Below are 19,067 nucleotides of genomic sequence, written 5' to 3' on the forward strand. Positions count from 1 at the left end.
CCGTAAAAACGGCCTTGATACGCCTGGGCATTGAATCAAACAGAGCTTGGATGGCGCGTACAGATACAGCTGCCCATGCAGCTTCAACACGATACCACAGTTCATCAAGAGTAATGACTGGCGTGTTGTGACGAGCCAGTTGCTCGGCCAGCATTAACCAGACCTTTTCAGTTGGTGAGAGATCTGGAGAATATGCTGGCCAGGGCAGCAGTCGAACATCTTCTGTATCCAGAAAGGCCCGTACTGGACCTGCAGCATGCGGTCGTGCATTATCCTGCTGAAATGTAGGATTTCGCAGGGATCGAATGAACGGTAGAGCCACGGGTCGTAACACATCTGAATTATAACTTCCACTGTTCAAAGTGCTGTCAATGCGAACAAGAGGTGACCGATACGTGTAACCAATGGCACCCCATACCATCACGCCGGGTGACACGCCAGTATGACGATGACGTCACCGCGATGTCGCCAAACACAGATGCGACCGTCAGGATGCTGTAAACAGAACCTGGATTCATCCGAAAAAATGACGTTATGCCATTCGTGCACCCAGGTTCTTCGATGGGTACACCATCGCAGTCGCTCCTGTCTGTGATGCAGCATCAAGGGTAACCGCAGCCACGGTCTCCGAGCTGATAGTCCGTGCTGCTGCAAACGTCGTCGAACTGTTCGTACAGACGGTTGTTGTCTTGCAAACATCCCCATCGGCTGACTCAGGGATCGAGACGTGGCTGCGCGATCCGTTGCAGCCATGCGGATAAGATGCCTGTCATCTCGACTGCTAGTGATACGAGGCCGTTGGGATCCAGCACGGAGTTCTTTATTACCCTCCTGAACCCACCGATTCCGTATTCTGCTAACAGTCATTGGATGTCGGCCAACGCGAGCAGCAATGTCGTGATACGATAAACCGCAATCACGACAGGCTACAATCCGACCTTTATCAAAGTCGGAAACGTGATGGTACGCATTTCTCCTTCTTATACGAGGCATCACAACAACGTTTCACCAGGCAACGCCGGTCAACTGCTGTTTGTGTACGAGAAATCGGTTGGAAACTTTCCTCATGTCAGAACGTTGTAGGTGTTACCACCGGCACCAACCTTGTGTGAATGCTCTGAAAAGCTAATCATTTGCATATCACAGCATCTTCTTCCTGTCGGTTAAATTTCGCGTCTGTAGCACATCATCTTCGTGGTGTAGCGATTTTAATGGCCAGTAGTGCATTCACGAAATTTTGCTTGTCTGTCAGCACTGGCAAGTCTATGCAAAAACCTCTTCTCTCGGTCGTTCGGTGAAGGCTCTCTGCCACTGCATTATTCGTGGTGAAAGGTAATGCCTGAAATCGTGTGTTCTCGGCACACTCTTTGGCTGGTTCAAATGGCTCTGAGCACTATGCGACTTAACTTCTGAGGTCATCAGTCGCCTAGAACTAATTAAACCTAACTAACCTAAGGACATCACACATATCCATGCCCGAGGCAGGATTCGAACCTGCGACCGTAGCGGTCACGCGGTTCCAGACTGAAGCGCCTAGAACCGCACGGCCACACCGGCCGGCTGGCACATTCTTTACACTGTTGATCTCGGAATACTGAATTCTCTAACGCTTTCCGAAATGGACTGTCCCATGCGTCTAGCTCCAACTACTATTCCGAGTTCAAAGTCTTAGTACCTGTCGTGTGTCCACGATCCACATTAATCATTTCAGTACAAATGTCAGCTCCGCCATTGCTCTGCCCTTTTATACCTTGTGTACGCGAAGCTACCGCCGCCTGTATGTTGCTATCCCATGAGTTGTGACCTCAGTGTGTAATAAAATACCCTTTGTATATTTGTCTCCTATTGCTCAGTTTCGCTTCCAGTCTCTCTGCATTGTCATTAAAACCTTTATATCTTGGAGAAATTGTCATAGTGTAACAGAATGTTGTCCGTTTGTTCTCAGGGAGCTGAACAAGATCTTCGACGGTGACCTGAGCTACTACACGTTCATGAAGAATCTCCACCTGGTTGCTCTGCCCGACTTCATCTCTGGGGCCATGGAGAACTGGGGAATGATCACTTTCAGGTAAGTCTGCGTCCGTCTACTTCCACATTCTTGCAAATTATTCAAGTGCATGACACAAGCAATACCACTAGACTTTCTAACGGTTAAGGGTCGACGCATGCGAAATTGCAATACGTTGAAAAACACCGTATACAGTCCAACGGTTTCAAGAAAATGTAGCTAAATTTGATACAGTTGTTAAGAAACGTTAGAAGCATACACATAAGTTTTACATGCATGTTTATAATTAAAAATAATTGAAATGTTTTCAGCAAACTTTCCTTTTTTGAAAAGTCTATCGGAACTCTGTTTTTGTACAAAATTTGATGCACACATTACAAATACACAGATCCAAAAAAGTTTTGCATCACCCCTGTGCCCAGAACTCCTGAACACAGACGTTGACTGTGGGTATTGTATCACAGACACAGCCCATTTGACTGTTCAGAGATGTCAATGAACCCGTCCAAAGATGTAAACAACCATGCATGAGCAGCACCTATTAGACGGAGGGGGTCCGACAGCCGATCAGTTCCAGTCACTCCACCAGGAAGGAGGTACACGGCTCGTGTTGTCTGTAGTTCAACCATGCCTAGACAGTCAATACCGCGGTTCGATGACGTGCGCATTATTACTTTGTGCCAGGAAGGGCTCTCAACAAGGGAAGTGTCCAGGCGTCTCGGAGTGAACCAAAGCGATGATGTTCGGACATGAGACAGGAACTGTCGATGACATGCCTCGCTCAGGCCGCCCAAGGCTTACTAGGCAGTGGATGACCGCTACCTAGGGATTATGGCTCGGAGGAACCCTGACAAAAAAAAGGTTCAAATGTCACTAAGCACTATGGGACTTAACATCTGAGGTCATCAGTCCCCTAGACTTAGAAATACTTAAACCTGACAAAGGACATCACACACATCCATGCCCAAAGCGTGATTCGAACCTGTGACCGTATCAGCAGCGTGGCTCCGGACTGAGGCGCCTAGAACCGCTCGGTCACAGCGGAACCCTGACAACAACGCTACCATGTTCAATAATATTGTTCGGGAAGGCACAGGACGTCGTGTTACCACTCAAACTGTGCGCAATAGGCTGCATGATGCGCAGCTTCACTCCCGACGTCCATGGCGAGGTCCATCTTTACAACCACGACACCATGTAACGCAGTCGACATGGACCCAACAACATGCCGAATGGAACACATCACGTTCTCTTCACCGATGAGTGTCGCATATGCCTTCAACCAGACAATCGTCGGAGACATGTTTGGAGGCAACTCGGTCAGGCTGAAAGCCTTAGACACACTGTCCGCCGAGTGCAGCAAGGTGTGGGTTCCCTACTGTTTTGGGGTGGCATTATTTTGGGCCAACGTACGCCGCTGGTGGTCATGGAAGGCGCCGTAACGGCTGTATGATACGTGAATGCCATCCTCCGACCGATAGTGCAACCATATCGGCAGCATATTGGCGAGGCGTTCGTCTTCATGGACGACAATTCGCGCTCCCATCGTGCACATCTTGTGAATAATTTCCTTCAGGATAACGACATTGCTCGAATAGAGTGGCCAGCATTTCTCCAGACATAAACCCTATCGAACATGCCCGGGATAGACTGAAAAGGACTGTTTATGGACGACGTGATCCACCAACCACTCTGAGGGATCTACGCCGAATCGCCGAGGAGTGGGACAATCTGGAAGGAAAGTACCTTGATGAACTTGTGGATAGTACGCCACGACGTGCTACTAGGTATTACAGGTACCGGTGTGTACAGAAATCTGGACCACCTCTGAAGGTCTGGCTGTATGGTGGTACAACATGCAATGTATGGTTTTCATGAGCAATAAAAAGGCCGGCAATGATATTTATATTGATCTCTCATCCTGTTTTCTGCACAGGTCCCGGAACTCTCGGAACCGATGTGATGTACAACTTCTTTTGATGTTTGTATCTGTGGAGCACACTTTTGATATCTTCTTTTGCTTAGTCTTTACAATTCTGCAAATACTCGTGAAAGAATGCAGTAATTTTTAGGACATTTCTCTCACAAAAACGCCGTACTGTTCTATTAAATAAAAGTTTCTGCGACAGAATATTTCACAGTAGTACTGACTAGCTGCATGCCAAATTTAAGTACTCTAATAACGTCAGTGGTTTGGGAGGAAAAGATACATAAAGTTTCCAAATTCTAAGTTACGGGACACCTAAATCAACGATGTGACAATGTTTGTATAAGGCCTTACGTTCTGTGGGTGAGTTAGTGCAAACGATATGTCTACCCCCTTCACCCTCAAACAGTTTTTCTTCTTGTCTTCTTTGGTTAAGCGGATTTTCAAACTAAGAAGCAATAATGTCAGCTGCATAGATTCTTCTGTTAACGATTTTCCTCAATATCGACAGTGTGAAAGCTCCTAGATCAAATCCTAGCCTCTGGACAGTTCGTAGTCTGCCAACATTATTATTATTATTGTTGTTATCGTTGTGGTCTTCAATTGGACGCCGCTTTGATGCAGCTCTCCATGTTATTCTGTGCTAGCTTCTTCACCTCCGAGTACCTACTGCAACCTACATCCTTCTGAATCTGTTTAGTGCATTCACAGCTTGGTCTCCCTCTACGATTTTTACCCTCCGCACTTCCCTCCGGTAGTAAACTGATGATCCCTTGATGTCTCAGAAAAACGTCCTACCAACCGACAACTACTTCTAGTCAAGTTGTGCCACAAATTCCTCTTCTCCCCAATTCTATTCAGTACCTCCTCATTAGTTACGTGATCTATCCATTTAATCTTCATTACATTTCGAAAGCTCCTATTCTCTTCTCATCTGAAATATTTATCGTCCATGTTTCACTTCCATACATTGCTACACTCCATACAAATACTTCCAGAAAAAGACTTCCTGGCTCTTAAATTTATAGTCGATGTTAACAAATTTCTCTTCTTCAGAAACGCTTTCTTTACCATGGCCAGTCTACTTTTTATAACCTCCCTACTTCGACCACCATTAGTTATTTTGCTTCCCAAATAGCATTACTCATTGCTTTAAATGTCTCATTTCCTAATCTAATTGCCGGCCGCTGTGGCCGAGCGGTTCTAGGCGCTTCAGTCCGGAACCACGCGGCTGCTACGGTCGCAGGCTCGAACCCTGCCTTGGGCATGGATGTGTGTGTCCTTAGGTTAGTTAGGTTTACGTATTTCTAAGTCTAGGGGACTGATGACCTCAGACGTTAAGTCCCATAGTGCTTAGAACCATTCTGAACTTAATGTAATTCCCTCAGTATCACCAGATATAATTCGACTACATTCCATTATCCTCGTTTTGTTTTCGCTTATGTTCATCTTATATCCTCCTTTCAAAGCACTGTCCATTCCGTTCAGGTGCTCTTCCAGGTCCTTTGCTGTCTCTGACAGAATGACAATATCATCGGCAACCCTCACTGTTTTTATTTCTTCTCCGTGGATTTTAATTCCTACTCCAAAAATTTTTTTTCCTTTACTGCCTGCTCAGTATACAGATTGAATAACATCAGGGATAGGCTACAACCCTATCTCACTCCCTTCCCATCCACTGCTTCCGTTTCATGTCCCTCGACTCTTTTAACTGCCATCTGGTTTCTGTACAAATTGTAAATAGCCTTTCACTCCCTGTATTTTACCCCTGACACCTTCACAATTTGAAATAGAGTATTCCACTCAACATTATCAAAAGCTTCTCGTTCTACAAATGCTAGAAACGTAGGTTTGCCCTTCCTTAATCTGTCTTCTAAGATAAGCTGTAGGGTCAGTATTTCCTTATGTGTTCCAACATTTCTACGGAATACAAACTGATCTTCTCCGAGGTCGGCTTCTACCAGTTTTTCCATTCGTCTGTAAAGAATTTGTGTTAGTATTTTGCAGCCGGTAATTTTCACACTTGTGAACACTTGCTATCTTTGGGATTGGAATTATTGTATTCTTTTTAAAGTCTGAGGGTATTTCGCCTGTCTCATTAAGAAAGTGTTCGAATTACACTTTACTCCAGCGGAACACACTGCAGACTGTAATAATGCATCTACACAGAACTTTCGTAAACTTTAACCCTATGTAACTACTTATAACACATCATAAACCAAAGAATATAAAATCAGTAGCAGTGATGCTATTCCACAGGCTTCCTGACGTAATACACAAACATTCCCTATATGGTGATTGTATAAAAGTGGAAGAAAACGCTGCAGGAATAAATAATATCAGGTAATTCAGTGCAAGAAAGGGGTGTGGTCCTGAGCAAGCTTTTGCCAATTATTATTTTTATCGCAGTTAGGGAGTGTAAAATGCAGGAACTGAAATTTCAATACCATGTAATAAATGAAGACCCAATAAAAATTTTTTCACAATTTGTTCGTATCCACATATGCCATCAATTCCATGTGAGCTTTTACTTTTGAGTGAGTTTATTATTTTCCTAATTTCAGTAGGAGAAGTGGGCTGAATTTCAATATTATCAAATTGTGTAGGTACTGCCTCTTCCATATACTGCCTTGCACTTTCTAATGAATACCTGGATCCTATTTTCGCTGCAACACTAACTCATGACCAGCGTAAGGCACATTTTGAAGACAATGTCAAACTAATAAATTAAGATGTGTACATGCAAACCATTGCTATAACATGGAGCAATAAAAACATTAAGATACACATAAATGAAGCAGAAAAAGGATACAATGATACGAAAAACAGCGATTCAAAACATGTCATCAAATGTACACACTGAAATGTCTGAAACCAGTCTTTACAAATAACTTCAGTAAAATGGAAATGACATCTCCCAAAGGAGCATCATAAAATCCTTAAAAATCAAAGAATGCTAGTGGTTATGATAACATATTAACAAAGTTAATCAAAGAGTGCTTATGTGAGTTGAGTTCTATCTTAAATCATTTCTGTAAGCAATCTCTTATCAGCAGAAAATTCCATTCCAGACTGGCTGAAATATGCTGACGTTAAGCCTCTTTATAAGAAGGGGGCTTAAAGAAATCGTCAAACTCGACCAACTTCAAATTTGCCCAGCTTTTTCTAAAATATTTGAAAAGTTTGTGGTCAAGCGCCTTCTTAAGCATCTGACAACAAATGATATGTTGTCCACGTCACAATTAGGATCCCTAAATGGTTCTGATATACAGAAGGCTATTTACACATACAGTAAGAATTTACTTATTCATTAGATAACAAATTAGAGGCTATTGGCATTTGCTGTGACCTGTCAAAACCATTTGACTATGTGGATTACAGCATTCTCTAAATTAGAATATTATGGTGTCACCAGCAATGCTGCGAAATGGCCTGAGTCTTGTCTATCTAACAGGTAACAAAAGATGCCACTGTGAAATACCTGTGGAGTAAGCAATCAGTCTTCACCTGACTGATAATTAATTACATGTGGTGTTCCTCAAGGTTCCACTTTCAGTCCATTGCTTTTTCTTGTGTGAGCGAATGACCTCTTGTCTGTTACATTTCCACATGCGAACTTTTGTTAAAAGCTAATTCACTGTCATTAAACCTTGAAAAGACCCACTATATGCAGTTCAGAATCTGTAAGAGATTTCCTTCCAGCAAGTGTATAACTTATAAAGACATGCAGATTGATGAGGTTGACAGTGTTAAACTTCTGATATTACAAGTCCATAGTAATTTCAGTTGGGAACGGCACACCATAGAATTGCTGAAGCTCTTAAACAAGTCTGTATCTATAGTGAAAATGTCAGATGTAGGAGATATAATAGAAAAAAAAACCTTGCATACTTTGCTTACTTTCATTCTCCAGTATTATGTAATATGGGATCGTATTCTGGGTTAACTCGTCAAACCAAGCAAAAGTTTTTAGCATCTAAAAACGTGTATTAACTCATTTGTGATGTAAATTCAAGAACATCGTGTACAAACCTCTTCAAGGATCTTTGTATTCTAACCACTACTTCTCAGTATATTTATTCCTTAATGAAATTCGTTGCAAGTCATATGTCTATCTCCAACCAACAGCTAAATATATACTAGTATCAATACAAGGAATGGCAACAATCTACATAAAGACTTAAAATTACTTCCCTTGGTCCAAAAAGGGGTTCAGTATTCAGGAACACACATTTTCGACAAATTGCCAGTAACCGCTAAAAACATGGTTTCAGATAAAGCACGGTTTAGACAGAGTTTGAAAGACTTTTTGATAGGCAACTCCTCCTATTCTGTAGATGAATATTTTAACAGGGACTGTTGGACCAGCTTAACTAAAAATGTCAGAATTCAGTTTTGACAGCACTTGGTCGCAACAGTCAAGATTATGTATTTTTAGTATGATAAATTTATTAAACATGCATAGCTATGTTTCATTGTGATAGTGTATTAACTCTGTAAATATTATCAGTTCCAGTTTACTGTAATGTATTGGCATATTTTCAAGAATGACAAATGATCAGGGTAGTGAGTATTATATTCAATTTTTTTTTTATGTTACACTTTCTGACTTGTTCCACACCCACGGGAATTATCTCATTGTGAATCTATGGACAGAAAACCGAATCTACTCTAATATGGATTAAACAGCTACATTTTAAAGTGCTTGTACAGCGCATCCATTCAAGATCAACACAAACATCAAGGTATGAGGATCAGAGGCAGTTGTAAATATACTGCTACTTATAATCCGTCTTGATTGCAAAAATGTTTATTCACATGACTGGTTTCGGTTCCTCTAGAACCATCTTCAGATGTGCAGTTACGGTTACAGGAGTAACCTGTCCACACTCAGCAATCTTCACATGCTGCGTCAGAAATTGCAGATCTGAAGATGGTTCTAGAGGAACCAAAACCAGTCATGTGAATAAACATTTTTACAATCAAGACGGATTATATGTAACAGTGTATAAAAAGTGATTGTGGTATCCCTGCAGACATTATGTCTGTTTTTGCACAGTTGTAAATATTGCAACAACAGACAGACCTATTTTAGTCATTCAAATAAAAAATTTAAGTTATAGAATATAAAAGGTAAAGTCACCTACAATAAAGTAAGACCATTATATAAGAACCCCTTGAAAAGCAATCTCCGTAACTTCCCTCATGACAGAACAAAAAACTTAAAAAATAATGCTGTCGACATAAAATAAAAGGGTGTCACTGCAGCAACATTCTGAACACTGGCAACATTCTATTATAATATGCTTCATTTCTGCTAATTAGTTGACCATTCAGCAAGCTGTATTTATCAGCATAGAGATGTTTAACAATTTCCAGCTCCTAGAGCAGATTCAACTTTTCCCCTTCTGAGCAAGGTGTAGCATTCTCAAGTTTTCTATTATGGGAGACTGATGCCCACTTGATTTAAGACACTGGGCTAACGCAGAATTCTGTTGAACCTTTCTTGGTATTTAACATCCAGCCAATCTATATATGACATTTCACAATTCAATTTATTATCATCCATTTTATCACATACATGATATGGGAATTGTCATATGGAAAAAGAGAGACAGAGAGCACACTTTATATTTTTAACAGTTAAGCGAAATAACATTGTCTTAATTACTCTTTAGCATTTTCTTAATTACACTTTAACATTTTGTCTTCTTTTTACATTCAAAACGAAAAACAGAAGCCTATACAAAAATCAAAAGATTTGCACTATCTGTTTCGATAGCAAACAAATTCATCAACATTATACAAACTTCCACCTAATAGTAGTCTCTTTAATTCTTTTTTAAATATATGTAAATTTGTGTGTTTTTTATTTCTTTTGGTAAGGCATTGAACATTATTTTAGGTAGTAAATCACACTACTTTGGTACAGGGCTTTTGAATATATGTTTCTATGGAAATCATGCCTGTTCACAAATGACTACACAAATTTGTATACACACCTGAAGTTTATTATCAGTAGGGAAAACAACATGCAACTCCTGGTTCTTAAAAAGCTTAGCCAAATTATAAGGGAGGTTCCCCATGACCGGGATCTTCACAAATTTGGACCTTGAAAACAGCGAGACTGGAGACCTCTGCTGAGCTACTAATTTTTTCCTTGATATGTTTTTATTCTGAAATCCTTTACTAATGATTATACACTTGTCTTTATCACCAAAATTTTTATTTAACTTCTCATAACACGTTTCCAATACTCAAAAATGTGTGTGGAACCTTATGGGACTGAACTGCTAAGGTTATCAGTCCCTATGCTTACACACTACTTAACCTAAATTATCCTAAGGACAAACACACACACACCCATGCCCGAGGGAGGACTCGAACCTGCGCCGGGATCAGTCACACAGTCCATGACTGAAGCGCCCTAGACCGCTCGGCTAATCCCGCACGGCTTCCATTACTCCATCAGATCTGTGGCATAAGAATACAATGTAATAAAAAATAGAGAAACTTCATCAGAATAAAGCAGAGAAGCCGAGGAACATACGTTTCACATCACAAACATTTTGTCGCTCCTACTCATTCCACAACGACATCAATGCCTGAACTGACTCACAAGGGGACGGCGTCTACCCGTTATCACCGATTTCGTACAAATTTGTGGTATGTGCAGGGCTTGGACAGAGGTGGAAGCTCCAGATGATCAAATGTTCACAAAAAACAGAACTTTTGACACGCGCCGGGACAGGTATGAACCACTTTGTTAGTGTAGTTGCCAGCCAGTGGTTGGCGCAGTGGGAACGGTAATCCGAGGGTCGTGGGATCGACTTCCCAAACTTTTTTTAATTTTAAATTTTACGTTACTTACAGGGCAAATAAACCAAAATAATGCTCAATATATTGTCTTTGATATTACGATACCCTAAGTGCAGGTGAACAAATTTCTTCTGTTAATTGATTCATGGGGAGAGCAAACAAGTCCACAATTCCAGAATGAAATTTTCACTCTGCAGCGGAATGTGCGCTGATATTTCCTGGCAGATAAAAACTGTGTGCCGGATCGAGACTCTAACTCGGGAGCTAGGTTTCAAATCCACAATTATACGACGAGATTTTTCAAGATGAAGAAGGTTTGCCATCGTGCAGTATTTAACTAATTCCCCTCGCACCCCCCCCCCCTCTCCCAAATGCATACCGCTAGTGCAACACTGCGATGTCCATTTTTATCGAAAATGATCAAAGAGTTTCAAAACTGCTATCATCTCGTCGACAGAGAGAAAGAAATCACATCCCGAAAAGACTTCATCAAATACAGTCCCTTCTACGTCACAAGCTATCCTCGCTAATATTAGCTAAAGTAAGCTACACGTGCGTTGCTACCAAAATCTGCAATTATAGGCAACCTTTTATGAATGTAAACAAAGTTTGTTTTTGTATAGAAACTCTAAAACAGCCATGTAATTGTGCAAGATGCCGAGAAAATTACAACTTCGTCTGCCTTTTACGATAAATACAGGACTATTACAAATAATTGAAGCGATTTCATAAATTCACTGTAGCTCCATTCATTGACACATGATCACAACACACTACAGATACATAGAAAAACTCATAAACTTTTGTTCGGCTGAAGCCGCACTTCAGGTTTCTGCCGCCAGAGCGCTCGAGAGCGCAGTGAGACAAAATGGCGACAGGAGCCGAGAAAGCGTATGTCGTGCTTGAAATGCACTCACATCAGTCAGTCATAACAGTGAAACGACACTTCAGGACGAAGTTCAACAAAGATCCCCCAACTGCTAACTCCATTCGGCGACGGTATGCGCAGTTTAAAGCTTCTGGATGCCTCTGTAAGGGGAAATCAACGGGTCGGCCTGCAGTGAGCGAAGAAACGGTTGAACGCGTGTGGGCAAGTTTCACGCGTTGCCCACGGAAGTCGACGAATAAAGCAAGCAGGGAGGGAGCTAAACGTACCACAGGATGGTGCTCCACTGCACTTCCATCATGATGTTCGGCATTTCTTAAACAGGAGATTGGAAAACCGATGGATCGGTCGTGGTGGAGATCATGATCAGCAATTCACGTCATGGCCTCCACGCTCTCCCGACTTAACGCCATACAATTTCTTTCTGTGGGGTTATGTGCAAGATTCAGTGTTTAAACCTCCTCTACCAAGAAACGCGCCAGAACTGCGAGCTCGCATCAACAATGCTTTCGAACTCATTGAAGGGGAAATGCTGCGCCGAGTGTGAGAGGAACTTGATTATCGGTTTGATGTCTGCCGAATCACTAAAGGGGCACATATCGAACATTTGTGAATGCCTAAAAAAACCTTTTGAGTTTTTGTATGTGTGTGCAAAGCATTGTGAAAATATCTCAAATAATAAAGTTATTGTAGAGCTGTGAAATAGGTTCAATCATTTGTAATAACCCTGTATTATCCTAATGCTTGTAGATATAGACATATGCCCCATTCCGATTGGAAACAATAAAGATATCTAATTTTGTATATGAAGTTCTCGTGTACGCATTACATTTCATTCCTGAAAATTTGCACTCCCGAATTTTCATTTGCCTTTCCATCTATGAAAATATTAATAAATACATTATACTGAGCATTATTTCGGTTTATTTGCAGTATAATTATCATAAAAATTGAGAGTGTAAAGGTTCCGCATAAGGACTCGAATCCATGACCTTCCCATTAGTGTTCTGTACTTCTTCCATTGCACTAACCGCTACCAGGAATCTACGCGAACTTACGTGATTGATGCCAGCCCGCACCTCAGTCCGACGGGCCACGAGCGGTCGCGACAGCTATAGACGGTCTGTCAGTGCATTTGCGCGCACGCCAGGAAGGAAACATGCTTCCCTGAAGACAAGAGATGACTGAAAGACTATCACCAATCACTGACAAGCCCACCAATAACTTCCTTTCTACCTTCTCCCCTTTAGTCATAACCAGCCTATTGTGGTCGGTTGGTTCATTTGGGGGAGGGGACCAGACAATGTGGTCAGTCCCATCGGATTAGGGAAGGTTGGGGAAGGAAGTCGGCCGTGCCCTTTAAAAAGAACCGTCGCGGCATTTGCCTGAAGCGACTTAGGGAAGTCACCAAAAATCTAAATGTAGATGGACGGACGCGGGTTTGAACCATGTTCCTCTCGAAGGCGAGTCCAGGGGCCCTATTCTGTATCGTTCACACCGATCGGTGTAGTAGGTTAGTCTTGGTAGTAACGTTATTTTCGGTTCTTTATCGAAGTATTCTATTCAGTAAGCTTCTGAGACCTGTTACTCAGAGGTTTTGGATTTCTGTGTGGCCCTGTCAGCCGGTGTGCTGTGGTTTATGTACACCGATAATTTGTTATTTTTGGTCATCAGTGTACTGACTGGTTTGATGCGGCCCGCCACGAATTCCTTTCCTGTGCTAACCTCTTCATCTCAGAGTAGCACTTGCAACCTACGTCCTCAATTATTTGCTTGACGTATTCCAATCTCTGTCTTCCTCTACAGTTTTTACACTCTACAGCTCCCTCTAGTACCATGGAAGTCAATCCCTCATGTCTTAGCAGATGTCCTATTATCCTGTCCCTTCTCGTTATCAGTGTTTTCCACATATTCCTTTCCTCTCCGATTCTGCGTAGAACCTCCTCATTCCTTACCTTATCAGTCCACCTAATTTTCAACATTCGTCTATAGCACCACATCTCAAATGCTTCGATTCTCTTCTGTTCCGGTTTTCCCACAGTCCATGTTTCACTACCATACAATGCTGTACTCCAGACGTACATCCTCATAAATTTCTTCCTCAAATTAGGGCCGGTATTTGATACTAGTAGACTTCTGTTGGCCAGAAATGCCTTTTTTGCCATAGCGAGTCTGCTTTTGATGTCCTCCTTGCTCCGTCCGTCATTTTTACTGCCTAGGTAGCAGAATTCCTTAACTTAATTGACTTCGTGACCATCAATCCTGATGTCAAGTTTCTCGTTGTTCTCATTTCTACTACTTCTCATTACCTTCGTCTTTCTCCGATTTACTCTCAAACCATACTGTGTACTCATTAGACTGTTCATTCCGTTCAGCAGATCATTTAATTCTTCTTCACTTTCACTCAGGATAGCAATGTCATCAGCGAATCGTATCATTGATATTCTCTCTCCTTGTATTTTAATTCCACTCCTGAACCTTTCTTTTATTTCCATCATTGCTTCCTCGATGTACAGATTGAAAAGTAGAGGCGAAAGGCTACAGCCTTGTCTTACACCCTTCTTAATACGAGCACTTTGTTCTTGATCGTCCACTCTTATTATTCCCTCTTGGTTGTTGTACATATTGTATATGACCCGTCTCTCCCTATAGCTTACCCCTACTTTTTTCAGAATCTCGAACAGCTTGCACCATTTTATATTGTCGAACGCTTTTTCCAGGTCGACAAATCCTATGAAAGTGTCTTGATTTTTCTTTAGCCTTGCTTCCATTATTAGCCGTAACGTCAGAATTGCCTCTCTCGTCCCTTTACTTTTCCTAAAGCCAAACTGATTGTCACCTAGTGCATTCTCAATTTTCTTTTCCATTCTTCTGTATATTATTCTTGTAAGCAGCTTCGATGCATGAGCTGTTAAGCTGATTGTACGATAATTCTCGCGCTTGTCAGCTCTTGCCGTCTTCGGAATTGTGTGGATGATGCTTTTCCGAAAGTCAGATGGTAAGTCGCCAGACTCATATATTCTACACACCAACGTGAATAGTCGTTTTGTTGCCACTTCCCCCAATGATTTTAGAAATTCTGATGGAATGTTATCTATCCCTTCTGCCTTATTTGACCGTAAGTCCTCCAAAGCTCTTTTAAATTCCGATTCTAATACTGGATCCCCTATCTCTTCTAAATCGTTCCTGTTTCTTCTTCTATCACATCAGACAAATCTTCACCTTCATAGAGGCTTTCAATGTATTCTTTCCACCTATCTGCTCTCGCTCTGCATTTAACAGTGGAATTCCCGTTGCACTCTTAATGTTACCACCGTTGCTTTTAATGTCACCAAAGGTTGTTTTGACTTTCCCGTATGCTGAGTCCATCCTTCCGACAGTCATATCTTTTTCGATGTCTTCACATTTTTCGTGCAGCCATTTCGTCTTAGCTTCCCTGCACTTCCTATTTATTTCATTTCTCAGCGACTTGTATTTCTGTATTCCTGATTTTCCCGGAACATGTTTGTACTTCCTCCGTTCATCAATCAACTGAAGTATTTCTTCTGTTACCCGTGGTTTCTTCTCAGCTACCTTCTTTGTACCTATGTTTTCCTTCCCAACTTCTGCGATGGCCCTTTATAGAGATGTCCATTCCTCTTCAACTGTACTGCCTACTGCGCTATTCCTTATTGCTGTATCTATAGCGTTAGAGAACTTCAAACGTATCTCGTCATTCCTTAGTACATCATTATCCCACTTCTTTGCGTATTGATTCTTCCTGACTAATGTCTTGAACTTCAGCCTACTCTTCATCACTACTATATTGTGATCTGAGTCTATATCTGCTCCTGGGTACGCCTTACAATCCAGTATCTGATATCGGAATCTCTGTCTGACCATGATGTAATGTAATTGAAGTCTTCCCGTATCTCCCGGCCTTTTCCAAGTACAGTATATCTCCTCCTCTTGTGATTCTTGAACAGGGTATTCGCTATTACTAGCTGAAACTTGTTACAGAACTCAATTAGTCTTTCTCCTCTTTCATTCCTCGTCCCAAGCCCATGTTCTCCTGTAACCTTTTCTTCTACTCCTTCCCCTACAACTGCATTCCAGTCGCCCATGACTATTAGATTTTCGTCCCCCTTTACATACTGCATTACCCTTTCAATATCCTCATACACTTTCTCTATCTGTTCATTTTCAGCTACTTAACGTAACTTAAACTAACTTACGTTAAGGACAACACACACACACACACACACACACACACACACACACACACACACCTGAGGGAGGGCGCGACCCTCCAACGGGGGCAGCCGCGCGAACAGTGACAAGGAGCCTGAGAGCGCATGTCTTTGTCAGAGGTATTTGACCGTGAGCACTGGCCTTACACGTGCGACTAACCAACTGCGCCAGCCCTCAGAGTACACGTGTCACCCTGTTGGTCTGCAGGGAGCGCCGCCTGCTGATGAGCGACCAGTCGACCTCGACGGAGACGATCCAGAGCGTGGCCACGACCATCGTGCACGAGATCGTCCACCAGTGGTTCGGCGACCTCGTCAGCCCCGACTGGTGGACCTACCTGTGGCTCAACGAGGGCTTCGCCTCCTACTGGCCCTGCCAGCTGGACCTGGCACTGGACGTGAGTACCGCTACCACTGCTACCACACAGTGCTGCCAGTGAAGCTGTTTTGCTGGAGTCGTAGCTTTCAGACCATTTCAGTCGGAGCCTCCGAGTTGTTTCAGTTGTACAGGGGGAGAGGTAATCCGAAGTAGGTAACCTCCCTGGCCCCAGGGTATCATTGCTTCCTACATACAATGTGTCTGAGAACCACTGTTCAGAATTGAATCGAATTGAATTTTGTTTGATCCCCTAGAATTGCACTGTGTACGCCAAGTGTATGTATAATATAATTAATGAACCCGGCAATGATCCGCCATTGCTAAGTACAGGATTATTCTAAATGATGGACCCAATTTCCAAACTTCATATATATTCAAGGTACAAATCCAAAACGAACAAGCTTTATACCAATGAAGCCTGCCCGGTTAGCCAATCGGTCTAACATACAGCTTTCCAGAGTGGGAAGGAGCGCCTGCTCCCCGGCACGAATCCGCCCGACGGATTTGTGTCGAGGTCCGGTGAGCCGGCCACTCTGTGGATTGTTTTTAGGCGGTTTTTCATCTGCCTCAGCGAATGCGGGCTGGTTCCCCTTATTTTGCTTAGCTACACTATGTTGGCAATTGCTGCACAAGCAAATTCTCCACATACGCGTACACCACCATTACTCTACCACACAAACATAGGGGTTACACTCGTCTGGTGTGAGACGTTCCCTGGGGGTGGGGGTCCACCGGGGGCCGAACCGCACAATAACCCTGGGTTCGATGTGGGGCGGCGGAGGGGTGAAGTGGACTGCGGTAGTCGTTGTGGGGTTGTGGACCACTGCGGCTGCGGCGGGGACGGAGCCTCTCCATCATTTCTAGATCCCTGCTTAACATACAATACAATACATACAATACCAATCAAAAGAGGAAGTTACAAAGTTTTTTTCATAATGTTCGACATCAATTCAATAAATTTAATAATTTCTAATAATTTGTAATTAATTACTTTTTAACGATTATTTAATAATTAGAGAGGTGATAAATCTTATAAATGTTCAATATGACCACCGCTGGCTGCACGGCAAACATCGACGTGGTAGTCAAACTCATCTCACATACGCGAAACTGTATCTGCTGTTACTGAGTTCAGGGCAGCAGTGATCCGGTTCCACGCATCATTCAGAATGGTTGTTAGAGACGGTACACGGTACATAACTCCATAAGAAATAGTCGCAGGGTGTGAGGGCAGGAGATCTCGGTGGCCAGAGGTGCAGAGCCAGGTCGTCAAGTCCCTTGCGATGGACCCAGTGCTGAAGAAGGGAGTCATTCAAAAACCCTCGTACATAACGGTGCCAATGGGGCAGAGCTCCATCCTGTTGGAAAATGAAGTCCTGGGTATCAATCATAAACTGAGGAAACAGCCATTGTTCCAATATGTCCAGCTGCGTCATTCCCATTACAGTTCTTTCCGCAGAGAAAGATGGTCCGTAAACATTTGTGTAGGATACGGCACAGAGTATGTTGATCTTCAGTGAGACTCTTTCGTGTTGTAAGGGTAAATTTTGATTTCCAAACCCCATCTGCGAACACAGTGTCTGTTGACATTTCCTCTAAGGTGGAACGTCACCTCATCGCTACAAACTGCTTGCTGTAGAAATGCGTCATCCTCCATCTTTGCTCATAGCCACAAAATGCGAGACGCTTCTCTTTGTCATTGGGCTTGAGAGCCTGCACAAGTTGTAATCGGTAGAGCTTGTACAGCAAACGCCGTCTCAGAACTTTCCATACAGTTGGCTAGGGTATTCTAAGTTCTCGACTGGCTGGTTAAAAAAAAAAAAAAAAAAGGCTCTGAGCATTAGGGGACTTAACATCTGAGGTTATCAGTCCCCTAGAACTTAGAACTACTTAAACATAACTAACCTAAGGACACCACACACATCCATGCCCGAGGCAGGATTTGAACCTGCGTCCGTAGCGGTTGCGCGGTTCCAGACTGAAGCGCCTAGAACCGCTCGGCCAAATCGGCCGGCTCTCGACTGGGACTGCGCACAAAATTTTCTCGAATCCGTCGGACATCATCCTCTGACACACGCGGTCGGCCAGTGCTTTCTCCTTTGCACACACTCCCAGTCTGTTTAAATTGCTTAAACCAACGGCTAATGCTTTTGCGGGTGGGTGGTCGAATACCGAATTTGGAACGAAATGATCGCTGCACTGTAATTTGAAACTCACTTTTGGCGAACTCGGGAACGCAGAAAACCCCGTGCTCCCCAGTCGCCATCTCACTCACAACTGACAGTGAGACGGAATAACGGGCCTATTGCCGAGCGAACTCTACCAGCCGCTTCTGAAACCATGACCGCCCTCACGCCGCCGCCCGCCGTAAACTTTGAAACTTCCTCTTTTCATTGGTATGAAGCTTGTTCTCTTTGGATTGGTACTTGAATACATAGGAATTTATGAAAACGGGTCCATCATCTAGAATAATCCCGTATTTATGGGAACTAGATATACGTCCTGATCTCCATTTTGTCCCCTCTCTCTCTGTCTGTCTCCTCCTTACTCCCCTCTGGGTCCATTCCTCCCTCCCCTCTCTGTCTGCTTCCTCTTTCCCCAACTCTCTGACCTTCAGCATTCTCTACTGCCATAGCCAAGAAACATTCATTGGGAACTAAAGTCACTTAAGGAGGGCAGGACGTCAAACGGGCTGACTTGGGCAGGAGAGGCACCACAGGACATTTTAAACTGTCCATACTTTTACAAATAAATTCATAACACTTTGTCAGCAAGACCAGGAATGATTCAGGAATCACACTTATAGCAGCGGAAGTTCA

At 42.9% G+C, this 19,067-nt stretch overlaps 1 protein-coding gene across 1 annotated transcript in view; it reads left to right on the forward strand.

Moving 5' to 3' along the window:
* LOC124718659 (aminopeptidase N-like) overlaps positions 1-19,067 on the forward strand; it is a 180,877-nt gene that overhangs the window by 56,999 nt on the left and 104,811 nt on the right. Inside the window, exons 5-6 of the mRNA XM_047244286.1 lie at positions 1,946-2,068; positions 16,078-16,267. Of these exons, the coding sequence (XP_047100242.1) occupies positions 1,946-2,068; positions 16,078-16,267 (313 nt within the window). The remainder of the gene's footprint in view (positions 1-1,945; positions 2,069-16,077; positions 16,268-19,067) is intronic.

The sequence above is a fragment of the Schistocerca piceifrons genome, chromosome 10 (assembly GCF_021461385.2).
Source record: "Schistocerca piceifrons isolate TAMUIC-IGC-003096 chromosome 10, iqSchPice1.1, whole genome shotgun sequence".
Lineage (NCBI taxonomy): Eukaryota > Metazoa > Arthropoda > Insecta > Orthoptera > Acrididae > Schistocerca > Schistocerca piceifrons.